General features: G+C 46.0%; 1 protein-coding gene across 1 annotated transcript in view; it reads left to right on the top strand.

Moving 5' to 3' along the window:
• Positions 1–3,167, top strand: part of C5PH8orf48 (chromosome 5p C8orf48 homolog) — a 445,712-nt gene extending 442,545 nt beyond the window's left edge. The window contains exon 6 of the mRNA XM_069612536.1: positions 729–3,167. Coding sequence (XP_069468637.1) covers positions 729–833 — 105 coding nt within the window. The 3' untranslated portion in view covers positions 834–3,167. The remainder of the gene's footprint in view (positions 1–728) is intronic.
• The last annotated feature ends 24,726 nt before the right edge of the window (positions 3,168–27,893 follow it).

The raw sequence follows: 27,893 nt of genomic DNA, 5'->3' as shown, positions 1-27,893 counted from the left end.
TGTGAGTTACCTGCACGTCCCCGTTCCCCTCCTCCCTGGCACTTCTCCCCTTGCCTCTTCCTGGCACTTGTGCAATCTGAATGTCACAAGACCTAGTAAGATCGTCATTTTGTCCTCCCTTGTTCCCCCCTCCTTGTCTTGTCGCACCTAGAAACACTTGTGTACAGGTGCGTTATAAATGCCACATTATATCATATCATGTATAAATTCTAAACAGTAACACTAAAAGTAACATATCGATCCATAATTAACTGCATTTGATACATATGAATTTGCAACATTGCGCCCAGTTTGCTGACATCCCCCGTTATCAATACGGTGTGCGTAACATGAACAACTTGCAATCATGGGGACCCTTCCTAACCACCCCAACAGGAGCCACGTGTCGGTTTTCATGGTATCCTTAGTACAGTATAGTACCATTTTTATGAACAATATGGAGCCATTTATTGAGTGCAGTTGTTCATTCTTTTTTAAATGTAGCACATTAAAGAAATAACAATTGCCCTACTGCTGTCCCTCTGGTCTTAGACAGCTACCGACAATACGGCTTAGTCTGCAAAGCACAATAGCTATTTACTACAAATAGAGGCCACGGTTATTGTCTTTCTAAATGTGTGTGATAGTAGCATTGAAATGCAATGTATCAACACTATTGTTTAACTGTTCTTTACATCTGTTTAACAAGTAATAAATAAATGCTTGATGTGTTTTTGTTTTTTTCCTAGGATTCCATCACACTCATTGGTGAAATCCACCGAACTCTTCCCAAGCTTTCCGAAGACCCGCGACTCATTTGGCAAAAGCTTTTTGAGACGGGACAAACACCTTAGGGACTTCTGGAAATAATGGAGTGGTTTTCGTATGCTCAGTATCTGCTAAGCCTCTTTCAATAGCAAAGAGTGGGTGTACAGTTAGAGACCAGCTGTCTGCAAGAGGTGATTGGGGACGTTGCATGATTTGGCACTGTTACAAACTATTCCTTATCCTAACAGTTCAGAAGATGAGACTACTACCCACTTGATAAATTAATTGTCACAGTGACATGCTAATAAAATATCCCTACCGGTCATCCTGCCCCTTGATTGTTAATATCTAATGTTTTCCCTTGGTAGGGAGAGAATTTAAAAGAAGTGCTCTAAAAATCTTTAAGATATGGCAGGGAAAGATGCAGAACAGAATACATAGTTCATACAGGGTCATCACGAGTTGGGCAGTAACCCTTAAATGCGGCAGTAACACTATTACCGCTGCATTTAAGGGTCTGCCAAATCAGGGGTTGGGCAGTATTTACCCACAGCTCTGAGCTGGGGGAAAATCCCCCGGGAATTTGTGGATTTTTTTTTTTTTTGCGTTATTACCGCACAGTAATACCACCAATGGTAATCCCGCTGAAAATTCCCCATTGGGTCCAATGGGGAATTCCAGAATGGGCCCGATGGGGAAGGACCGTTCTGCCAAACCTGTGATCCGGCACTAATAGCGGAAGCGCTATTAGTGCCGGAGGTATCCTGGCGGGAATAGCGCCGGGATAACGCCCAACTCGTAATGAGGCCCATAGTGTTTCTAAAGTGAGAAGTAAAATCACACTAGAATTCATTGTCCTTGGCAAAAAGATAGGGCTATAAAACCTAAGCGCAAAGCTTCTGCTACTTAATACACTTAAATATGTTGCAATTACAAACAAGTAAAACAAAATGGGACATATAGGGCATGTCTTTAAATGATTTCTAGCATAAGCCATATGAGCCAATTCACACATGCCACAGCGCACCCAGCAGCCATCACTAGAAGTTCACTCTAGTTCAGAGCCAGATGAGCAAAATGTTGTGCGTATGCAAATGAGCCCACGCGCAAGCCAATCAAAGAAAGAGTGCTGGATGTGTAGGGTCTTTGGGCCTTCCATTCTGGACCTGAAGCCCACATAATGCACGTCGCCTAATTCACAGAGGGGATTATTATGTGGGGCACGCGGCTGGCTCTGGCCTCAGGGGAGGCCTGTGCTCATCCCTCCACCCATCTGGATGCAGATATGATGGGGCCAGCCTTCAACGAGCCAATCTTGCAACTGCAATTTTTAGATTAACATCCCTTTTCGAAGGGTGCCATTATGTAATGAGACAGTTAAGCTTCCACCATGGCCTTTAAAATGCTGCCTGGGGTCTGTGTAGTGTCCCCGTTTTACATTTACCTGCTCCTGGACCGTGGCTGTGAAGACCGGAACTGCCAAGTCCCCCAGCACATCCTTTTGTGCCCGGGATACAGGCTCAATACCCTAAAATTCTGCAGGTGCCATGACTCTGCTCATACAAATCCATGTACATGCACGTATTTCCAATCGAGTATTCCGCCACGTGGTCAATGCAGGCTTTTCCCTGATTTGCGACATGCGCCATTGCTGATCCAAATCAGAAAATGTTTTAGTGCTTTGGAGTAGAGTTTCCATTGAAATACCTTTCTGGTTACATTTTATAAGAGAATTATAAAATAATTTGTCAAAAAACATATGCAAACATGTGATGGCTGTATTTGACAATTCTAAATGAATGAAGGGTACTTAGTAGACTGAAAATATTTGTGACATGGGCACACTACCCGTAATTGCTAGGGCAAACGTATCTGTATGGAAGCAAGCAGGAGATATGTGCTGCTAATATTTATGGAAAACACCAGTACATGACTCAGCTGTCTAAATGTTTCTACTTTGATGCAGCAAAACAGATGAATTCAATGTAATGCCAAAATATGTCTTCTTGTTGGTTATACAACTAAACTGCTTTTGCATTTCATGCACTCACAGGCATATTTTGCATACACTGTATGTGTTTTACTTCTCTGATTTGCCGATGAGCTGGCTGTCATAATACGATTATTGTGAACACAGATGTACTGTCATTTTCGTGTGATCATTACATTATTTGCTTTAGTACTTTTGTTAAGGCCAACCGTGTCCAATTGATGTGAATTATAAAATGTTCATATTTTTTACAATGCGTTTGCTGCGTCCTATCAATGCTTTCTATAATATGTTCGATGTGTTTTAACATACCCCTACTTTACTGCATGCTGTCATTGTCTTCCTGTTGCCAAGAGGGTGACTTTCATCCATTGCAGATGCAACATGTTGTACTATTTGTACACTCCTATTAAATGTTTTTAAAATATCATGTTTTCCTTTTGCCACCTCCTACATGTCCCTGTTCTGCTTGAATACCTCGCCCGCTAAAAGAAAACTAGTCTTGGGAATAGGGTTACCACACATGCAATCCAAGTATTAAGACATTTAAAGTTAGTTTTTCTATTTAAAAGTAAAACATGTTTTCGTAAATTGCCAGCCGGTATTTTTCTTGATTAAACATTGAAAAAATCACAAATTAATCATTTCATAAGAACAGAGACACTAAGCCACACGTTATGAGGCGATGATCAATAAAGATCAAAAACATCTCAATTGGATCAATACATGTCAAAGATAACTTCCATAATATGCTACGAAAATGACAAAACTAACAAGGCAAAGCAATAAAAACAAACATTACTTTAGTCAGATTCTAATTCTCATGTCCACTACATTTGAGTCAATGAACACTTTAAAAAAAAATTACATTAGAGAGGTCACTAAATGTGTACGTTTCAACAAAAAATCACCATATGTTGGGGTAATATTGTAGTATGTCGCACACCTCTTAGTTTTGGCTTGTCCGTGAAAAGATTCTGTGGCATCAGCTCTTCTTCAGTGCATTTGAATGTATGAATTAGAGGATATCTACTTCCTGTATATGAACTATATTTGGACATTGCACATCATCTTCCTGTATATGAACTATATTTGGACATTGCACATCATCTTCCTGTATATGAACTATATTTGGACATTGCACATCATCTTCCTGTATATGAACTATATTTGGACATTGCACATCATCTTCCTGTATATGAACTATATTTGGACATTGCACATCTTCTTCCTGTATATGAACTATATTTGGACATTGCACATCATCTTCCTGTATATGAACTATATTTGGACATTGCACATCTTCTTCCTGAATATGAACTATATTTGGACATTGCACATCATCTTCCTGTATATGAACTATATTTGGACATTGCACATCATCTTCCTGTATATGAACTATATTTGGACATTGCACATCTTCTTCCTGTATATGAACTATATTTGGACATTGCACATCATCTTCCTGTATATGAACTATATTTGGACATTGCACATCTTCTTCCTGTATATGAACTATATTTGGACATTGCACATCATCTTCCTGTATATGAACTATATTTGGACATTGCACATCATCTTCCTGTATATGAACTATATTTGGACATTGCACATCTTCTTCCTGTATATGAACTATATTTGGACATTGCACATCATCTTCCTGTATATGAACTATATTTGGACATTGCACATCTTCTTCCTGTATATGAACTATATTTGGACATTGCACATCATCTTCCTGTATATGAACTATATTTGGACATTGCACATCTTCTACAGTCTTATGGAACATCTGGATAAAGAGGTGCTGACTGCAGTGTTGGCGCAAGTGGCGGAGTACATGGGGTTTCTTCAACCACCCCTGTTCCTAGTGTGGCATCCAGGTCTCCTCTGCGCCACTTTAAACATACTATCAAGGCAGAACTGCGGTTACTTCTTGAGATTTTGGGAGGAAGTCCTCAAGGAATGGCGAGAACCTGAAAAGGTGGTTATTCCTCCCTTTGTGGCCAAGCTCTATCCTTGCATGGATACTAGGATTCCCCTCCACAGGGGCATCAAGTGGATACTATTCTGTCTAATCTGGTGGATCACTCGTCCATGGTGGCTGAGGAGGCAGCCGCTTGGGATTAGGTGGACAAGAAGGTGGATTCGGCGGACAAGAAGGTGGATTCGGCCCAGGGGCACGCATGCATGGCCTTTCGGGCTACCACATATGCCTCTCGCATGGTGGAGACTACTTTGGGTGGTTTTTGTAAATTGGCTCAACTTGTGGAAGAAGGGGCTAGCTGTGCTATCCTGTTGCTGGGTATGTAGTCATAGGTGGAGCTCCTGTCGGATTTGGCATATGATGGGGTTCGTGCTGCGGCTGTATCTATGTGGGCTGTGGGCTCGGGATGCCATCATTTGTACTTCTGTGACTGGCGATAGCCTTGAAAATTCCATTTGAAGTCAAGATGTTTGGTGATTCACTAGATTACAGAGTGTGTCATGTTTCCAAAGCGGATAATCAATAATCACACTGACAGTGGGCCACAGCTGTCCAGAGGGCCACAGCTGTCCTGCAAACCCTTTGTTCCGGCATCTTTGGAGGAGTCCTAACGCCAAATGTGTTGGGGCCAGGCTCTGTTGGTTCTGGCAATCCTGCAGGGACATATTTTGCGATCTGTGGATGAACAGGATTGTTCGATGCAGGTACCGGATTCAATTTGTCTTTTCCCACAACCCCGTTCTAGGGACATTGGCAGCTCCACTTCCCGGGAGGGTAGAGTGCACTCTGGCTACGACCTAGAGTGTCCTGGAACTTTTGAAGAAGGGGGCAATCCAGGAGTTTCCCATGACAGAGAGGGCCATGGGCTTCACCGCTTGTTATATTCGTGGTGCCTAAAACCAATGGCAAGTTCCAGCTGATCATGGACCTCAAGTGGCTGAACATATTTGTGCAGACTCTGCATTCTAAGATGGAAAGTCTGCAATGGATCATCCCGTTGATCGTGGATTTTGACCTTTTTCCGTCTTTGGATCTCCAGGATGCATACTTTCACAAGCCCATTTGGATGTTGCATCCGAACTACATGCGATTTCTCATTCTGGACAGACATTTCCAGTTCACACACTTAATGTGCCACGAAAAACTCGGTTGTGGACTATTAAATCGATTAACCATAGATCAAAATTCAAATTAAGTGTTCTTGAATTCTTTATTGTTGGCTCTTGTGATTACACGTGTTTCGGCAGGTCCATGTGCCTTTTTCAAATCGGGGCATGTCCTTGTTCTTCACAAAGTTAGTCTCTCTCCGTGGTTCCACAAAAGATATTGTCATGGGTTTAAATCCCACCTGAAAGTTCTATGTTCTGGCGTGTCTCACGTCGGTTACCAGGGGTTTGAGGAGAAGATCAGTGGGATAAACTTCACTTCTTCTTTACAGAATAGGATGGATACAAATATTTGCCCACTTTCTCTAGAAGGCACCGTATAGATGACAAAACCAGTGGGGAGATTCACTCTTAGATCTAATGTGATGACAATCTTATCTCGGGCAGTAACCATATACTCTTCAGGACTAAAAAGGTTATGACTATTCCCCTCTACGGATGTTCTTACCGGATGAATGGCCTGGGATGTTAATAGTTGGAAGGTGATTCCCATTCTGAAACTGAGGTAGCTGTGGGGTTCAGGGTTGGAATCTGCTGCTAGGTTAGCAGATATAATAGTGGAACATAAGCCATTGGTCAGTTCTTTTCCTGAGTTAACAATATTGGGGTTGGAGACCGTCCAGATAGTTTGTTTCTTGGGGTCTCCCAGTCTGTATAAACTGGGCCGGATTCCACTCCAGACACCATGGGCCTCATCACGAGTTGGCCGGTAACCCTTAATTCCGGCGGAAACGGTATTGGCACTGCCAATACCGCTCCGCCGGATCACGACTGTAAATCCTGCCGCGCTATTACAGCCAGTGGTAGTACAGCCAGCTATAACAGCGTCGGCTGTAACAACGCCGGCTGTAATAGGGCCGGCACCCAATCGTGCTATCACAGAGCCACACAAGTCCGGTGTTGGCGCTATTAGTGTCCGGTGTTAAAACCACCGAGAATACCCCTAGCCAAATGCTCGAGGTAAAAGAACAAAGGAGACAGCAATAAGGGCCCAGGTGAAAACAATGCTCACCAGAGACCTGCAAAAGACCCACGCATTCAGAGCGCACCCTTCCCAACACCATGCTGTCATTTGGAGCCTGGAGCCTTGATGATGACATCTACTTGCTGCACCTGGAGCTACAGAGGCCTGCCAACCAATCCAGGGCCCTGGGAGCACAGGGGGTGGTGGGGCTGAGGAGGAGGAGGAGGAAACCAGTAGCAGCAAGGCGGCCAGCCATCCCCAGGGTCAGGCCAACACCGTGGGCCCTGACTGATGGGCAGCTGGTGACAAGTACAGGCTGGACAGGGCAACCATCACCCAGTTGCTGGACACAATCCAGGCTTACATAGGCAGCCGTATAGCTATCAGCACTGCTGTGAGCCCACTTATCAAGCTTGTGTCGGTACTACAGTACCTCAGGACTGGCAGCTACCAACACACTGTTGCCATGATGCATGGCATGGCCCAGTCCACCTTCAGTGCCGTGCTGGGACAGGTGCTGAATGCAATGCTGCTTCATGTCAATGAGCACATTGCATTGCCAGCCACACAGGCACAGGTCAACCAGCTCAAGGGACTGTTCAATGCCATTGCCCAAGTCCCGAACGTCATAGCAGCCCTGGACTGCACACATGTAGCACTAGTAGCACTCCAGCAACACGAGGCAGTCGATAGGAACCGTAAGAATTACCATTCCATGAACGTGCAGATGACATGTAACCCTGACCTAACCTTCACCCCCTGCTGCGCCCGCTACCCAGGGTCCACCCACGACTCCATGGTCCTGCGCAACAGTACCATGCCAGCCTACATGGAGAGGCACCGAGGCCAAAAGACATGGATGTTGGGTGAGTACAAAATTAGCCTCAAATGCATGCCACATTACATCTGTTGGGGGGACGGGGGGGCATACATAGAGGAATCCCTGCATGCCAGCATGAGACACAGGCAGCACTAGCACTGCAACATTCGCCTGCATGTGCCTCGCACGTGAAACCTTGTACACGTTCAACACAGCAGAACACAGTCTGAATGGCAGAGACTTGTGAAAGCACAGTCACATATGGAAGCCCAACTACCACAAAGCATCTTGTGTGTGTCTCAGTGCTGCTCCTCACCCTGACACAGAAGAGACATCCCACCCTGGCCACCAGACAGTCATGCCAATAGAGTCCTAATGCAGGCACATCCACAAAGCCATTATCCACGAGTAGTCGGAGTCAGGACAATGACCATCCCTGAGATACTGACCCCTGATTGGCAAATCACATGCCTGGCCAAAAGTACATGATCATGCCAAGTAGCAAACGCAACACCAGCCATAGCGAATGCCTCGACACATGGGCTAACAACATGTTGCATGAACATGCAGATATAAGGGTACCCTCATCCAGTAATAAGGGACAGAGTACTGTGGAATTTAGAGATAGGGGTGGTGCATGCAGTAAGTAGTCCATTGATTGACTGCTGCACCTTGCACAGCACACACCACAATGAAAGTACCCATATTGAAAATAGTGTACGTGTACTACATGAGTGTGACACACAATAGCTTTCACATATTAATGGATACACTGCTGCATGTAAACCTCAGGCCATGCATGGCTCAGAAGGCGAAGGATGTATGCCAACATTTCACTGAGATAGCATGAACCTTCTCAACACATACTTGATTCTGCTGCCAATGTCACTGATGACTGAGCCTTGTACACCCACTGAACCAACCTTGCCCTAATGTACGCATTCTCTCCCGTGCAGGCGATTCTGGATACCCGCAGTACACATGACTCCTGTGCGTCATCCACACACTTCAGCTGAGCTGGCATACAACATTGCCCATGGGCGTACACACGTCTGTGTGGAAAGGGCATTTGGACTGCTGAAGTCACGCTTCCAGTGCCTAGACTGTACGAGGGGCATTGATGTATCTACCAGAGAAAGTTGTCAAAATCATACCTGTGCCATGCTGCACAACATTTGCTGTCGCAGGAATGTGCCACTGCCCCCTGATGCAGATGGCCAGCCACCTGGGGGATGGGTGTGATGATGAAAATGTGGCCGAAGCCGTGGCACATGCACACAGGGATGGGATTAGGGCGGGGAGGTTGGCCAGACAGGCCTTGATAGACCATTGTTTTTGATCCACTGGATTCATACATTTGACACATATCACTTGTAAAATAAAGAGCACGTCAACTCAATCATGAATGTCCATGCTTTGTATGCATTTTGAACGGGATTTATTTTTATTTTTAACAAACCCTCCACCCTGCTGTGAACTCCCCATCACCCAATTCCCCCACCCACTGTAAACTCCCCATCACCCAATTCCCCCACCCCCCTGTAAACTCCCCATCACCCAATCTTCCCACCCCCCTGTAAACTCCCCATCACATAATCCTCCCCACCCCCTGTAAACTCCCCATCACATAATCCCCCACCCCCCCTCAGAACATTCCAAAATAGTGATAGTGGGTCCATGTGCCCAGGGCTCGGCACAACTGTGCCATGTGGATCTTGGATGGATGTGGGCGCTTCCCATGGCTGGGTACCTCTGATGAACGCCGGGGGAGATTTCGCAGGGAACGGCGCCAGGGCGAAGCCTCCAGGGATCCCTCCGTGGGTGTTGTTGAGGTAGATGCTCCGCCAGCAGCTGAGACCTGCAGCTGCTGGCGGAGCAGATTCTTTGACTCCCGCATCTACTCAACATGTGCGGATTGGACCTCGCACAGTTTCTGTACCCTTTGACCAAAACCTGTCAGGGCCGCTGTACAGCCCTCCACGAATCTACGGGTCTGTGCATTGTCACGTGCCATGGACTGCATTCCATATGGCACGGCTGATTGCCTTAATGTGGCGGGTGTGCTCTGTCGACATGGCCTCAATTCGCAGCTGTCGGGCCACCACGACATCCAGCCGCCCCATCACTGCTGCTCCCGTGATAATGGGTCTTTCAGGTGTGCTGTGGATCGGAGTGACAGCTCTGCGCGGGTGGGAGGGGGGATGCAGGGGGACATGATGCCACCTCTGATGGGGCTTCTGCGATTGGTGTGCCTATCCTCAGGGGAGCCATAAGATGGTGTGTCCACATCTGGCTCAGGTGTGCGGGTACGATACACACGTACATGTGGAGTGTGTGCATCCACTGGCACCTGCTCTGGGTTTCCATGGTTGTGGCCAACTCCTGTGTGACACTGAGGCTGGGTGACGATAGCACTGCAGTGTGTTGTGCTGCTGTGTGTGTGTGTGGGCCTCATCAGAGTCAGTCCCACTGGTGGCTCCCTCCACATCCTGAGTGCCCGTGGTGGCTTCCAGTTTTTGAGGCGCTGTCACCCTGCTGCTTTGGGAACACTGCACCCGTCTGTTTGGGCTATGGTGGGGTGAACTTGGATGTGTCCTGCGTCTTCTTTTTTCTTGCCGGTCCCTTTGCGGGGTGGTGGTGCTGGAAGAAGCGCAGCGGGACCTTTGGCTGGATGTTGTTGCTTCCTCCCCATCATCATCAGCCTGTGTTGAGCGCTGTGTGCCTGTGAGGCACATAGGGTGTTGTGAGTTGAGGGCAGCTTAGATCTGTGTCATGCATATCAAGCCTTACGGTGGGTTTGGACACAGTTTCTACGTGGTACAGGGGAGGGACACTGCTTGGACATGTTGGTGTGACATCTTCAGTTGTCTGTTGGGATGCACACCTCCCATATTGCCGTGAGGGGGGGGGCTTTCATGCACACTCACACTTCACGTTGCTGTGCCATGGCCATGGATGTCTTTTCCTTGGCCCTTAGGTTGATACGTTGTACGTACTTATGGTACAAGGGGGCGCTAGGGTACAGTGGTACGAGGGGCCAGTAATAGGTGGCTGCGGTGCCCCACACACATTGCTTGCACATACATTCACTCAGGGTCTGGAGGCGTGGCCCTTACAGATTCATGCATTTTCAGGGGGTGAGTGTTCTCACCTGCAGCCTCCTGGGTACTGGTGCCAGCCTCCGCTCCTCCAACTCCCTCAATGGTCCCCATGTCGATCAGTATCATCATTTGCTCCTCCCGGGCAGTGAGCTCTGGTGGTGGTGGTGGTGGTGGTGGTGCTGGCCCTCCTCCAGTCGCCATGCTCTGACTCCTGTGCTGGGCGAGTAGACCACGGACACGGACCCGCAAGTCATTCACGCGCTTGCGGCAGTCCTCCCCATCTCTGGGCACATGGCCCACCACAGATACCTTCTGGCTGACTGGCCTCCAGATCTGTGCTCGCCGCTGAGCACTTGTCTTACACTGCTGTGGGCCATACAGCTCTTACTGATGGCCCAGTACCTCCTCTACCAGTATGGCAGGCTCCTGGTCTATAGACTCCGGTTTTCCCATTCGATCTACGGCTGATTTGCACCTGGTGCGTTCCTGGGACATTTCCCTAGGTTAACAGGGGTGGATGGCTTGCAGGGGCTGAGATTTTTGGCGGAATGTGATTTCCAAAATGGGCAGCGCTTTATTTCCCGTTCCGACGATGACGTCTTTCCCGCACGCTAATAGCCCTGCGGCCCGGCGGTAGCTCAATGCGCACTGGATTTACGGGTTCCTGGCCACTATTTCCGCCAAGGGCTATTTGGGTTAACGCCCAAGTCCCTGTGCGCATGCACGCAGACTCATGGTCTGGCGTACTTTCTGCCAAGCATCGCGGCATTAGTGCAGATAGCGCTCAACGGGGAAAACGCTGGAATACCGCCCAACTTGTGATGAGGCAGCATGTGTAAGGAATCGGCAATAAGACACAGGCACAGGGGCATTGTGATGGTTGCTATAGACCTTTATTAACGAAAAAAGAGGGTTGGAGAAAAACCAACTAGCCCTACCACTAGGAGGGTTTTTCTTGCCGCAACGAAACTAAAGGATGTCAGTGTCAGAATGTCCAAAAGTAAAGAGTTCTCTGTCCTGTGTCAAAAATCCTAACCTAGCCCTTACATGCTAAACTTATAATAACGTGGAAAGGAATATAGTCTTTCAACTGGCCATCTGTAGCTGTTTCCAAAGTTCCAACATAAAATTCCAAAAGGTGCAATCCTCAGGAGCGGGTCCCCTTTCTCAGAGTTTCTCAGATTCTTTTCAGTTTACGATCACAATTCTCAGGAGGTGTTTCTCTTCCACTGGGTTTTTCAATTACTTTATAGTTTGCAAACACAATAGTTCAAGGGATATGGTTTCTTATCCACAGTTTGCTATTTCCTGGTCCAGGGGCTATGGTTCCCTTTTCCTCTGGATTTCCCACACACAGTTATTTACTTTCTATTGTGTATTTGGGTGCAGGTGCCAGATCTGCAATCAATTCACCTGGTGTATTCTCCTTCTTTCTTCACTTAGCTTTTCCACATTATGCAACTATGAGCTATGATTGTGAAAATGTGAAAATCGAGGCTTGAGTGTGTGAAATCATAGTTGATTATCCCAGAATATGTAATTTTCCAGTCCAGGGGATATGGCTCCCTTGCCCTAGATTTCTGACAATCAAGGGGTTCTCTTCCTCACCTTGACTTTCACAATGTATTCAACGTTCCAGTCCATGGGGTATTGTTCCATTACGCTAGATTTCTCTCACCTAAGAGATTGTCTTTCCTCTTCTTGACTCCTACAGTTTATTCCCATTTGGGTACAGGTCCCAGACTCGCAATTATTATTTCTTTAGAAACAAAGAAATTATTATGATATTTATTGAGCGCAGACCTAGCATTGAGAAACAACCAAGCACTTTACAGATGTATACACCAATACAGATAAACAAAGGGGCGCTTTACAGAGGTGTACAACAGTACAGATGCATAACGGAGTGCTTGTCAGTGGTGGTAACAGAACTTTCTTACAATAAAAAAACTGTTGAAGAAGACAGACATATCTCCCCCTCCAGCCTGCATGAACAGGACTGTACCACCAGTTTGGAAAACCAGACAGTGGTGGCACATGACGCACATCCTGGCACAACACTTATTCAACAGCACCAGTAATGCAGTTTACACCAGGGATGACTATTTATCTGTCTGGTCTTGTTCAGCTTTATAGTGACTTGCCACACAAGAAGTCACGCTTGTGTTTGGGTCCTGAATAAAGTGGGAAAGAAGCGATTGGTATTCCACTGAACCGGTCGACCATTTTTATTGCAGAAAGCCTGAACACCAACCAGGCGTCTTTGATAAATTGACCAGTTTTTTTCTGTTTTAAAGTTGTACAAGTGAACAGAGGAGTAGGAGGTATTAGCAAACTACACTCCCTCCCATGCTCTTTGTTTCAGTATGCTAGGATTTTAGTATAGTATGGAATTTGTTTTCTACACACTATTTGTTGCACTTCTCTGAGATTGCAGTTTGAAATAAATTAGGGCCAGCTTTCTCTGTCTATCCTGTAAGGAAGGCATGGTATCACAAGTAGAGACTGACACAAGCTGCAAGTTTCAAAACCTTTACTGATGGTTTAAAAGGGGTTGGAAAACTCCTATCTTGCCCGATAACTAAGATGGGAGTTTTCTCAACCATCAAACAAAAAAAGAATCCTAGTTAGACCTTAGTCAAAATAAAATGGCCCATACTAATAATCTTAATGGCTGCCATCTTTCTAATACAATAAATGTGTAAAGGGAATTTGTAATGCTAAAGGGAAAATCAGTGTTCCAAAGAAATGTCAGTATGACTGAGTAAACTCCCCCACGTTTTGTAGCACGGGGTAAGGTGGCAAACTTGGACCTTGCAACACGCTCTGACTTCGGACACAAGAATGCAGTTTGTTTTGTGGGCCAGGGCCCACATGGCCTTCCACGAAGAGTCACTAGTTTATCCGCTGGACCTCTCAGCTTTCTCTCACTCGAGCCCAGATCACTGTTTATCTTGTATTACGGTCCAACAAAAGTATCTTTTCCTTCTGGTTACCACAATTCAGTACAGTTTCCCTCTGGCGGGCTCAAACCGTTCAATCACAATTTGTGGGGTTCCCTTCCCCAAGCTTTAATCGCACCTTCATAGGTTTCCTTCCATCGGGCTCAAGCCTCCTTTCACTTTCCTTCCACTGTTGAAGACTTTCAAAACTGCAAGACTTTTGCTCTTACCTCGGCATGACCACTTCGACCTTCTTTCCTGAAACGTCACTTTTCCTCTCCTACACCAAGGCCTCTTGGTAAATGTAATTTCGAGCACAGTGCTTATTTCAAAGTTCAATGATAGCTCTCACATCCAGGTTTCCCTCTGCTGGGATCATACCTAACAGTTTAACGACATCTCTTAACATCCAGGCTTCTCCATCAGACATTTCACAGAGACTTTCGATTGGACACTCTTCTTTCGCTGGACCACTCTGTTACTTTGTATCTTTAATGTACAGTTCTTTACAATGCTTTGCTTTCGCTCGCATGTTATCAGCAATAGCTTAACCTTCATTTGTCGGATATTGTTGCCATCAAGTTTCATTTAACACAGACCGGATTTTCATAGTTTTCATCAACTCACTGCCTGTATCTAAATTACAAATACAAAGACCATTCGTCCGCCATGTACAAGACAGCAATCTCTGCACAGAACTGTTATGTTTATTAACTGTGCAATACACGATCACCGAGATTGGAGAAGCGCCAGCAGTACCAAATCTGCACACAGCACAGTTGCTTCTCAGGTCCATCCGTTGCCTCATTCCGCTCTATGCCTAGCTGCAGTTGCTAGGAGATGCCAGCAACCAGGAGATGCAACCGTTCCCACCCACTTCCTAATTATTTAAATACTCAAGCCGATTGGGCCACCGCAGCAATACCCCACAAACGCCTGCACCGATAGGGCGGAAGCCGGCCGTCCCGACAAAGAGCCTGTTTGTGCCTGTGCGGGCGGTGCGCAGGCGCCGGCCAGTCACACTGCCCACCACCATTCAGCCCTGTTCTCAGCCTCCTACTACCTCCATAACCCCCCCAACACCCGCCTGCTCTCACCCATCGTGCGTCTGCAAAATGACTTCCACACTCACCTGAACTGCACTCCACAGTGCTAAGAACTCTCAGAGCACCCGGCCACAGCCATTATGGTACAATACTTTCACCTGCCATAGCTTAGAATATACCCACCGTCTTCTATCCTACACACAGTATGCTTTTAGCAATAATACACAAGTAACGTTGAATACACTGCACTGTCTTTGAATGCGAATTAGCACATGCGACTGCTAGCCTCTTAGCATGCATAGTAAGCTATGTTAGCTCTTCTAGCCTGAATCTTGCATCCACTTATGATAAGCTCATTGTCTGCATTTTGTAATGTTAGCTGCCTAGCATTCACCTCTAAAAGGCATTTAATCAAGAATTGGTTTGTACCACCGTTGCCTCAACCATACTAACATTAGGCCACAGGCCCAGCTAAGCACACCACAGTACTACCTATGTACTACATTGCCAGTTACCACATTTGCATTGTGTAATTTGCCCACCCCTATAAGGCACATACTTACCTTTAGCCGGTCCACCTGCTCGCCAGTATGGAACCAAAGCTTCCCAGCTCTGATATGATTACACCCACACTCTTCCTCCTTGCACTGCTCAAAGACATACCCGCCACACCCATTACGACGCCTACTATAGCCCCCATCACCTCACCGTACCAAATTTCTTCCTCACCTGAGCTACAAGTAGGCTTGCAGGTCCTCACCTGCCCTATGCCCCTCCCCCTTAGAAACCAACGGCTAGGAACTCGCCTTGGACAAATCTAATCCACTCCCAAAAGGTATCTAGGATGGCAAACCCACCACCGCCCCTCCCAAACACCACCACCGCCCCTCCCAAACACCACCACCCCTCCCCCCAACAACCCCTAACCTAACTACACCATGTACAATCCACAAGGATACTGGCGCCTAAAAAGCCACAAGAAACAGAAATACTAGCAAACCCTTTACCAGTCAAATCCAATGTGCTCTTATCAATGCACGTTCCATACCAGCCCACGCCACAGGAATTCATGACATGATTACAGAATTGGACCTTGATGTTCTAGCCATCACGGAAACCTGGCTACATGAAGCATCCGGATCAGACATCGTTCAAGCTCTCCCACCGGGATACACCATATTCCGTCAAGACAGAACCTCCACTAAGGGAGGAGGTGTCGCCCTCATTGTCAAGGAATCACTCGACTACAGACAAATACAATCTGCCACTGTTGAAAACTTTGATGCCCTTTCAGTTAAAATATCTCTCTCACCCAATGACACTATAACTCTCCACATCGTTTACCGCCCCCCAGATTCCCTCCTTGACTTTCAAGGTAATATTCTACCCCATCTAGGTGACAATCTAAAAAACAATACTAGAGCAATACTCTTAGGGGACTTTAATCTCGGCTTCAACGACCCGAAAGATAAGAAAGGCAAATACTTTGCCAGAGCTCTCCTAGCAATGGGCTTTATCCAAAAAGTCACTAACCTGACTCACACAAAAGGTTGTACACTGGATTGGATAGCTAACCACAATTGTGCAGCGGATATCAGCTCTAATACACCACGCCCATGGACCGATCACCATCTCCTACACTTCCACCTTCCATCCAGACACACAGCCAAATCTACCCCACCAGTGCCGGCAGCCATGGCTAGAGTTAAATGACTCCTCACTAAAGACAGAATTCTAACCTACTTAGAAGCCTCTGTGCTAAAACCCACGTTCTCTAACAGCCCCTCAGAAGATGTAGAACTCACTACCGCCCCTTTACAGAAGAAAAGTGCGAAGACCATCAAACATGCCAATTATTGGTTAACCCAAGATCTACTTGACGTAAGAGCCCTCAAACGTGCAGCACTTGTCAAATGGCAATCCTGCCCCTCTGACTCCACACAAGAGGCTTACAAAACTATTAACACCAAACAATACAAAAAGGCCATCACGGTAGCCAAAGCCTCTTCATACACCCACAGAATTCTTAATGCTAAATCGGAGTCCAAAGAATTATTTGCTACATTCAAAGAACTTGTTGTGCCTCCAACCACCACACAACTAACAGTGAAAGACGGCATGGTGCAACAATATTCAACATGCCATGCTGGACAAAATACACACCGTTTAGGAAAAAATGAAGGTTCTCTTCAACGCGCTGCATAAAGTCTCTGTTCCCAGCACCATGCCTACAGTCACCTACACTACAAATGCCCTTTGCCTTCAAAGATACAACCGAATCAGAAGTCCTGCTGCTCATGAGACACATTAAGCCATCTCTCTGTAAGGGTGACATTTGCCCACCTAGCATGATCAAAGATTGTGCTGATTCTCTAGCTCCTTTTCTCACAGCATTTATCAATGCCTCATTTTCCTCAGGCATCGTCCCTCCTTCCCTCAAGGTATCATGGGTTTGACCGTTGCTAAAAAAAAAAACATCCTGATTCCCCTAACAACTAAAGTCCAAGCACCACCGTGCCTTTCTTGTTAATACTAGATAAAGCTGCATATCTGCAAATCCAGTCTTATCTGGAATCGCACAACATTCTGGGGAAAAGGCAATCTGGATTCCGTCCACGGCATGACAGAGTCGGCTTCGCTAGATCTGAACAATCAGTTACTAGAAACAACGGACAAAGGAAAGCCTGCGCTTCTCCTGGATCTGTCAGCCGCCTTTGACCTTGTCGACCACAAGATCCTATGTAGACACCTCTGCGAGGCTGCTTAATTCTCCCAGCAAGCCACAGACTAGATCACGTCCTTCTTGGAAGCTCGAGCCTTGAAGTCTTCTCAGACCAGGCATCGGCCACACCATCCCCCATCGACTGCCGAGTCCCACAGGGCTCATGCACCTCCCCCACCCTTTACAATCTCTTCACACTACCCCTCTTTAAAGATCTAGATGAGCACAGCATTGCATTCACAATCTATGCCGATGACACGCAAAATCTCCACCCCCTCTCCGGCTCCTATGAACAAAACCTAAACACTCTCACAGAGACTTATGCACTCCTCCAGGCCTGGATGGCAGCTAACGGTCTATGTCTCAATGGGGACAAAACAGAGGTTCTACTGGTAGGTTCCAAGGAAATTCTGAACAAATCAGACAGCCAATACAGCTCCTTCAGCATTGAGGATACCGTCATCACGGTCTCTGCTGCAGTCAAAACTCTGGGGGTGTACCTTAAATCCACCCTATCAATGAAGCGTCAAGTCAGTGCCATCTCATCGTCAGCAGCTCACACAACCAAAATCATTAATGCAGTAAAACCCTACCTCTCGGCTAAAAACTGCCTGAACATAGCCAGAGCTACCATTGGTGCCAAACTGGATTATTGCAATGTCCTGTTCCTAGGCACCTCATCCAAAAACCTCAACAAACTGCAAATCACACAAAACAACGCTCTCAGAGCGGAACTAAGCATTCCTAGGAGAAAGCATATCTCGCAGGCCAGACGAGACGCTCACTGGCTCCCAGTCAAAGAGCGCATACTGTTTAAAACCCACTCCATCACCCACTGCTGCCTTTCGCTGTCAACACCCCCTTATCTGTCAGAACGAATTCACTATGTGCCTGCAAACAGACCTAAACGAGCCCAATACTCACACCAGCTCTCAGTCTCGACCTTCAAGAGAGTCAAAGCCGGTGGTGCCAGCTTCTCGGTATTAGCCCCAAAAAACTGGAATGCACTACCACTGAAGCTCAGGAAAGGAACTTCCTTCACGGTGTTCAGAAAAGCCCTAAAAATAAAGCTTTTCAACTAAACTGTACCTGAGGGAGTTCCCCTGTAACCATGGAACATACCTACTGTATTATTGCAATGTACCTTGTAAATGTTTTCCTATGAAATATATACTCAAGTGAAACCTCTGTAACAGCACCACGAAGCCTCAGGGTCGCTGCACGCTTTATAAATTCAAATAAATAAATAAATTGATTCATTTTTGTCTTTTGCGGCTTTGATCCTGAAGTCAAGGCTGATACCACAACTGCCGCTGCACCTCCCCAACTCTGCCGTTCACCTGGGAGGGTGGCTGGTATCCTTAAAACACAAGAGTCTTGTCTCTTCTCTCTGGCTGAGCTTCCTTGCTTAACCTTCAAGGTCCTTCAGAGGTAACAATCGCTCGCCAGGGTGTCCAAGGTTTCTCCGTACCTCAGTTCCTTCCCTCTGCCTGTCTCTCTGCTCCGCCTGGTTCGCCGTCACCCTGGAAGAACTGCTTCTTCTCGTGCATTGCCTTGTTCAGAGTTTAAGCAAACTATAATGTCTCTGGACTTCAAGTCCCAGAATGCCATGTTGTTGTTTTGCTCCAACTTTGCCAGCTCCCCTAAATTCATTCCAGGGGTTTTGGGAGCTGTAGGAGTTTAAGGGGATGATTGTTGAGATCAGGATCTTGCCACCTGCCCCTCAAAGGTCTGGGCTTTTCCTGTTTCACCCAGGGGAGGAGCTCAGGTTTGGGCACTGCCAGGTAACACCAGCTGCCCCTGGTCTGGCTCCCTGGAGTCAGAGCTCCCTTGCCATACTGCAGCCTCCCCTGTACTTGCAGGCCAAGTAATTTGGCAGTCCTCCTTGCTGCAGGCCTTCCAGGGTCTATCCAACTCTGGTTTCTTCCTCTTGGCCTCTGTGCCTCCTCCAGCATCCCCAGCTCGTAAAAAGTGTGCCTGTGTGCTCCACCTTTTTTACTGGCTGGGAGAATTAACAGGAGTCAGGTGTGAGTGGTTGTCCAGCCCTGCCTGACTCTGCCTGACCTGGTTAATGGGACAAGATCGAGACTGCCCCATAGGAATACATGGTACATTGGTTCCTATGGGTAATCTTCATAGCTCCAGTCTGCCACTTCTTCGTCCCAGTGGCTTTGGGAAAAAACAGTGGAGAGGAATTATGGGAGTTGTTGTGTTTCTGAGAGGTGGTAGGAAAATTATAAAAAATGCTGTTCGGAGAAGGGGAGCAATCTTGGTGCTGTAAAACATGGGATGATCTATGTGTTCTCGTTTTCCTGGTTCTCCTACGCCTCCCTTTTGTGTTGGTAACGGTTGGAATTGCAGAGGGGGCAATGGTATAGGATTCAAAATGGTGTTTGGTAGAAGAGGGAATCTCAGGTAGGGAGGTATTAAGGAAATGGAGACACCCTGTCTCACCTTGGGACACCTCCTCCCTGTCTCGTCCACTCCCTGGGTCTGTACCCAACAGCAATAAGACCTCCCTAGCCGCGCCCAAAGAGGATATCAAGGGAGTTGATAGGGAAAAGCCCTTGGGTTTTTCACAAACCGCTAACCCTAGACAGGCAGCACATCAGCTCCCACTACGGACAGTCATCACACGAGGGCTACCTAGCGATGGTTGGAGGGCTGAGCTATCTACCACACCTTAACAATCTACAACTGGATTTGTCTTCAAACCTACTGTTACTGAACCTTCCATATTGTTCGGGAAGCAAGGGCAACAGTTAGTAGCAGGCTCAGACCCAAACCTGTACAAAAGAACAACCGTCTATTTAGCTAACCGGCCACCTGTGCCATTTCCATGACAATCAATACATTAGGAAGTGCAGGTAAATCTGTTAATATTGATTCAGACACAATTTGTGTTATAGACGTTGTTTGTACAGCCAGCCTATACATGTTTCGACCTTTCAAAGGTCTTCTTCAGGGCAGTTGTATTTTGGGTTTGGTACTCTCGTTCAGAAGCTGCTCAACACCAGATTGTTGTTCTGCTCAGCAGCAGTCTCTGTGTCTTATCTTGTCTGTTTTGACTCTTTAGGTAATGTGATTTTTCAAATGGAAGTTTTTTCAATGCCAGACTTTATATATAGAAGTAAAACCTGCGCTCCTTTGCTCGTCTGAGTGATCCTTTTCACTGATCCCATGTGTCTTGGGCAGTCACCATATTAGTAATGAAACTAGTTTCTGTATAGTTCTGTTCAGGCTTTGGCCTCCATTTTATGAATCAAAGGGGCTTCATTTCATCTTTATATTCTTGCGGCATTCCGCGCTGTGTGATGGCTGCCGAGTCAGGCTATTGACGGCTTTGGAAATATGGTCTGTAAGGATCACTTATTGAATAGAAAAGTAAGATCATACTCTGGTCAGATCATATTGGACTAGTCCTCTAGCATCTGTGTCTGCTACCTTCCCAGAAGGACAGAAATTCGGTGTAGTTGTCAGACAGTCTGATGTAGAACTAGGCAGGATTTAAGAAGCACATTGATGCTACAATTCTAGTCTATCAGTTCTAGATGTCTCATATTTCATCTTTATTTGTTTTTGTAGGTATTTGATCTTTGATGTTGATAGGGAGAACAAAACTCCAGACTGTGGTAAGCTCCCAAGCTGGTTTTATGGTGAACTATGTTTGAGGACGAGGCCACGTCGGCGATCAGGATTTCATTTATTTTAAAAAATGCGATTGTGCTGTCCACTGGCACTTCCGCTTCCTGCCATACTATTTGGGGAGTTTGATTCATCTAGTACAGATGCATGCAAACTTTGGCTCTCCAGATGTTTTGGACTACAACTGACATTATTCCTAATCAGCCTGTTAAACGGTGAGGTATCTTGGAAGCTGTAGTCCAAAACATCTGGAGACCCTCAGATTGCAGACCAGGGGCTCAAAGCAGAGGTCTGCAATCTGCTGCTCTCCAGATATTTGGACAATTCATACAGAAAAACTTTGCTTGATCTGATGTGAGTTTCAGTCCAAAACATTTGATGAGCCCATGGTTGCAGACGCCTGGTCTAGAGGAAGAGAGACTTTGGGCTAGCAGCACAAAAGTAATTACTGGGAGTAACTTTTACTTTACAATTCATATTCTTACGAAGCAACATTGCTTAGAGCTGTGGGAAAAAAGGATTCTCAGAATGATCAATCACTTGCACTCGATTTTCACAAATACAGTTCTGTCTCAATCGTGAATCCTGGTTGGGGATTGTAATGTCCACTGTGTACCCAACTGAAAGTACTCCCTGAGAGATGAGACAGTTTAATGGCCTGTAATAAGTGACCAACCACTTGGCTTTTGCTAGAAGGTTTTTGTATTGTTTATTATTTTTTCATTCACTAATCGTTTAAGTGGTCATCACGTGAAGAAAGAATAAATCATTGGTGGAAGCATCCAAAATGCATAACATACCATGACATGGCCATGTTTCAACCCCGAGGATTCTCATCAGGTGGCTACAAAACAGTAAAGCAAATTAAAGAAAATAGCTTCAGGTGGTTTAGAAAAGAGAAATTGCATCAAATAAGAAAGCAAGTTTCATAATCTCTTATTACATTGCAGAAGATAAACACTGCTCACTGCCAATGTTACAGCTCGACAAGCTTGACGAATCTCTTAAAACCAAAGTTTTAAATTGGTGGCATTACTCACTGCTGTGTGCAAAATGGGTTTTTTTTTGTTCAATGGAAGTGCACAATAGTTGAAATGGTGCTCTTATTAGGTTTATATGTGGGCTAGCAGGATATCTGTACTGTCAATATCTCACGCTTGGTGCAAGGATGTTCTTCCTGAGCGCGGTATGAGCCGCTTCTGATCGTGTCGCCGTTACCAGTGGATTCACGGTCTGGTTGATTTCAGCTAAAGTATCAGATCCTTTCATAAACACTAACGAGGGACTTCTGCAGCTGACACACAATGTTTTGTGTAATTCAGTGCACCATCTTGTCACATAGTGTTGTCTGTTTGAAGTAATGTAACTCAATATGTGAAGACTGCCCAAAACTTGTATTTGTGGTGGTGAGATCTAACAGTGTGTATATTCTCTTGACAGACCACAATTGACTGATTGGTGGACAATACTGATTTTCGAAACTATCATTATAGAAAGTCCAGATTCTATTAAAGACACAGAGGGCAAGGATCATGCTAGGATTATGCTCTCTACTTCCTTTACTTCACTCAAGCAGCATTAAAAACAAATAACATTCACATAAATTAATGTAAAAAACTACATTTCCCCTGAAATAGTCTTTTTTGTAGTCTGTTTTTGATAGGTTGAAATTTTAAACATGTGATTATTTCATCCAATCACCATTCCTCAAGTCAATAACCTTGTCTTCCTTTCCCTGCCCTTCCTCTTTCTTTGTCTGTCCCAAACTTTAACTCGTACACCCCAACGGTAGACGCTGAAACTTAAACAGCACTTTTTCCTGCCTTCTTTATGATCCTGCTGCCTTCGCTTCTGTTCCTGTCGAGAAATAACTGGCATAAGTCAAATGACATCTGATGTCCGCACATACACATCTACCCCTCAGGACTACACCCTCGCACCACTGTACTCCTTCTTGTATGCTTGCCTGTAGCCCCCGTATCCTAGTTGTACGAACCATGCCTCTACATCCTGTCTATATTGTAATGATTTGTCTATGTATATTCCATTGCGTTTTCTTTTTTCTTTCTGTGATCCTCATCTGCACTACTGTTTGATTGCACTGCCAACTTTGTAACCTGTTAACTAAGCTTGCATTATCTGTAACTGCTGCGCCTTGATAGCCCTGGGTCTGGTGCGCATTATAAATGAATAAACTAAACTAAACTAAGCCATTATAGGGTGGACATTCGCCTGCACAAAATTCTTCGCAAAAAACATTATTCAAAATAACACTACATCATCAGATCCATCATATCTCATGCAGCGATTGACAGGGTGGGATAATCCTTTGCCTCTGTATCTTTAATTGAATCTTGACTTTCTATAACGATAGTATGGAAAATCAGTGTTCTATGTCAAGACTGGAAGCTGGGTTTATGCTTGTGCAAAGCTTACTCGCCACCAACGCAGACATCTGATCTATCGGTCGAAAGTAGAAGACTTTAAACGTTGACTCCTTTGACCAGTCAGCTGCTTCCAAGATGTCCTCCAACCATGCTCCTGCGTTATACGCCTTTGAGGCCATTTCTCCTCTAAATGAATGAGCCCTGTAGGCTCTGAAGTCGAAGCCTTCGTAGCATACCCATCTTACCCACCTAGTTAGGGTAGCCACCTATACTGCTGAAAATGGGCTCCTCAATGCGATCAACAGTTGAGTCACCGCTGCCGGCTAAGACTAGCTATCATTGTTTCATAAGTCCTCGGAGAACGCAATGGGCATAACTTGGGTAGATCTGGGAATGCTGAAAATAAAACCAGTGTAATTCCTGTCTTAGTTCTCTTAGAATACAAAACATGACCCCAGAGGGAGTAAAGGATTTCTCAAGCATTGGATCTTTCATGGATTCACATGCTTAGAATATTCCCTGTCGTCAGGCTGGTAACCCTGACGACAGGGAATATTCTAAGCATGTGAATCCATGAAAGATACCAATGCTGGAGAAATGGAGTTACAGGTAAGAAACTATTCCCTTCCAGTCTACTTCTAATGCACTAATGTCCCAAATCCTTTTACATGATATTTAGACAGAGCAGCGTAGTGAGCTTTGCCGATAACGCTTTTCCCGAAAGCTGTTAATTGTCCCTCCAAGTATTAAATAGATTCAACATGACATTCACGTCCCATGTCTGAGATTTGGGCCTTGGAGGCCGCATAAACCTTACTCGTCAAAGGAGTCTGCACACTAATGGATGTTCCCCTACTGCCATGCTTTCTATCTTAGGGTGTCCCACTGATATAGCTGATCTACAGGTATTCACTGTCCTTTACGCTTTACCCTGGGCTACCAAAGCTGCCAGAAAATTAACTAATATCATATCTAGAGGGATGTGTGTTCTGTGCCACAAACCAGCTTCTCCATCTTGACCACGCTGATCTGTAACCCTTCCTGGTGCCACATGCCCATGCCTCTTGGATGAACTTCTCAACCTCTCCTGAAATTCCTGGCCTTTGCCAAGCCCCCCAGAAATCACCCATGCTATCAGTCTCAGGTTGCCCTTCTCTATCAGAGGATGAGTCTCGCCCTTCGGACCTTGAATTATCATTCTGAACTGTGGGAGTATCAGCAGTATGTCGAATGACATCTTTAGAATGTCCGGGAACCATACCCGACTCCTCCAGTCTGGCATCACCAGCACTACCATTGCCTGTTGTCTACTTGTTCTAACATTCTCACAATCATAGCGAATGACAGAAAGGCATAGTCCCTTTCTGGACCCCATTTCTTGAGAAAAGCATCTGTTGCTTCTGCTGCTGGATGTGGTCTCCAGCTGAAAAACCGAGACAACTGATTGTTCAGCCTGGATGTGAACAGGTCCATCCGGCATGGCCCCCTAAATTTCATTAGGGTCTAAAATACTGTTCTATCCAGCTGTCAATCGCTGGTGTCTCTCAAATATCTCGAGTACCCCTCTGCAACCTGATTCGGCAGACCTGGGAGATACTCTGCCGTAAGCCTGACCCTGTTCTGTGGGCACATGTGCCAAAAATCTTTTGCGACCCCCGCTAGCATCTGGACTTCATACCTCCCAATCAGTTTATGCATCGTACCTCAGAGTCATTGTCCATTTTCAGTAACACTCAACAATGCACTCTGTCTTGGGTCCAACATTTCACAGCAAAGGATCCTGCCATTTGATGCCTCCATACCTTCAATGTTATATTACAGACAAAGTAATTAGGAGATCCTTAAGGTTGGATTCAAAAAACTTCCTGGAGCAACCTAGAGCCAGGACATCTAAGGCCGAACATGGGGCCTTTGCATTTAAGGCACCAAGTCTATGGAACAATCTGACAGATTATCTGCCTAATCTTGGTTGCCTTGTTAAATTCAAGAAGGCTCTTAAAACCTTCCTCTTTTCACTCTTAATGCCAGTACCACCCATATCGTCTCTGGTATTTCCAGGGCACTAGGGGACTTTATTCTGCTCTTCTTTCTGTGTTGTCCGTGCCTTCATGCCTGAGGGTCTATAGTGCGCTATATAAATACCGTGTAATGTAATGTAATGTAATTTGCTCTAAACAGTTGATGTGTAGCTCTAGCTCCTTCTCTGACCATCTGCCTCCAATTGTCATGTCCCCGTAACGGGCTCCCCAGCCCCAACAGCTGGCAAAAAAACTCTATTATGAGGTTCGGTATGAGCCAAGTATCGCTCTTCCGTTCCATGCCTCCATGTGTCTGAACCACCACCACAGCTCTGTCCTCGCCTCTGTGGACATCAGTATTCTCTGTTCGTAAGACAAGCCTCTGCGAAGGTGTCGAATTTTTAGATGATGCAGTGCCCTGTAATGCAGAGGCTCTGGAAAGATCGTCTGAATGGATGAGGCCAGTCTCCCTACCAATCTGGCTAGTTCCCTCAACAAGATGACTTCCCTCGCTAGTACTGTCCTGATCTCTTTCTTGATCAGATTTACTTTTGATATCGGCAAGCTGAGAGTAGCCACCCTTGTTTCTATCACGAAACCTAGGAACTCTAGCGACTTAGCAGGCGTCAATTCGACTTTCCCAGTTTAAGAATCCCAGTCTCTGAAGCAGATCGGTTGCTATCCTCACCTATTGTTCTAAAATTAGCTTGTCTGTCCCATGAAGCAGAAGTCACCTAGATATACTATCAGCCTGATGCCCTGCTCTCTCAGGTGACTGACCACTGCTCTCATCAGCTTTGTAAAGCACCAAGGCTCTGCTGCTACTCCGAATGGGAGACATGTGAACTCCCACTTCTGACCCCTCCAAAAGAATTGAAGGAACCGTTGAAGTTCTCTTGTGACTGGAATAATTAAATATGCATCTTTGTGATCCATCCTCGCTAGCCAATCTCCTGTTTGTAACATGTTTCTTAAAAGATGGGTTCCCTCCATCTTGAAATGGCTGTAAATAATAAATGTGTTTAAGCATCTTAGATTCATCACTGGCCTGTTTTTCTGTCTGCTCTTTACCAAGAATGTGTTGCTTAGAAAACCACCTGAAGTGCTTGACGCTTGTTTTATGGCCTTTTTTTGCTCTAGATCTAAGAACTCCTTGTCTAACATTTCTTTGTCCTCTTTGCTGAACACTGTAGGTCTTGGCTTGTCTGTTTGAACTGGGTCCTGACACAACTCTAGCTGGAAAACTTGTACTGTCTGTTCGACCCATGCATCTCCTGATAGCTCTCTCCACTTCTCCAATAACAGTGCCGTCCTCTCCCCTACCTCTATGGACCCTGGCCCCGCAAACTCCGGCTCAGTCTCACCTGTATTTGATTGCTGGCCTCAACTGCTGGCTCTCCAACCTTTTCCTCTACCCCTGCCTCTCAATTTCAAAGAAGGGGGTCGCTCTGTGCTCCTCATGTTTGTTCCAGCTGTTCCTGCAATTCTAGTTGGGCCCGTATGACGAATGGCGCCTGGCCAAGTGATCCCGTCCTCTGGCCTCCTTTGATAGAGGATTTCAAATTCTTTTCTTAATGTAGTTGGCGATTTTAGCGGGGGTCTCCCACTCCGCCAACCGGGGATGGATGAGAGTCCAGGTCGAACTCCTCGCCCAGCTCTTCTTCCTCGCTTTGCCTTTTCCTTTTCTTGGCATTCTTGTGCTTTGTTAAAGGGCTCGGGGGAAATAATTCTTCCTCGTCTGAGCTTTCCTCTGATGTTTGGTCCCACTCCCTGTTGTCCTGTTCTTCTGAACTGGACTCCTCATCAGTGTAATACTTGCCCTTCTTCTCCCACGACCTCACTCTTTTATAGCCACTTGTCTTTCTCCATGGCATCGGGAGGATAGCTCAGGGGCAACTTGCTCGTCTTGAGAGCAAGACGACATGGAGCAACACTGGTTCGATCCCCGGGTCTGTGCTTAGAAACCTCTAGATATTAAGCGTGTTATAAATAACCTATCATATCATGCCCGGAGGGGTCTGGCTGCTGCAGGCCTTACAGGCTTACTTTCTTCCCCCGCCTGACTTCTGTCTGGAGCTTCTCCTCTCAGGGCTTGCATCCCTTGGGAGAATGTAATCAGGTCCTCCTCCAAGCTCCTACCTTGGGTTAAAGGTCCCAAACCTGCTCTCAGTACTCTCTGTATTGCTTGTCCCCTGTTGGGATCTGCCTTAATCTTCTGGTGTGGGGCTCGTTATATTCATCACTGGAGCTATGCATCATTACAATCTGGTGGGTCTCTGCGGTAGTCCTGGGCCTGCCCCTGCCAATACACAGCTTTAAAGTGGGTCTGGGGTCTTTTTCTGCCCTGCAGGTTACCTT

Source organism: Ambystoma mexicanum, chromosome 5p (genome assembly GCF_040938575.1).
Source record: "Ambystoma mexicanum isolate Mex_15411 chromosome 5p, UKY_AmexF1_1, whole genome shotgun sequence".
In the NCBI taxonomy this organism is placed as follows: Eukaryota; Metazoa; Chordata; class Amphibia; order Caudata; family Ambystomatidae; genus Ambystoma; species Ambystoma mexicanum.
Note: the sequence above shows the minus strand (reverse complement) of the source record. Positions and strands in the feature narration are given on the sequence as shown.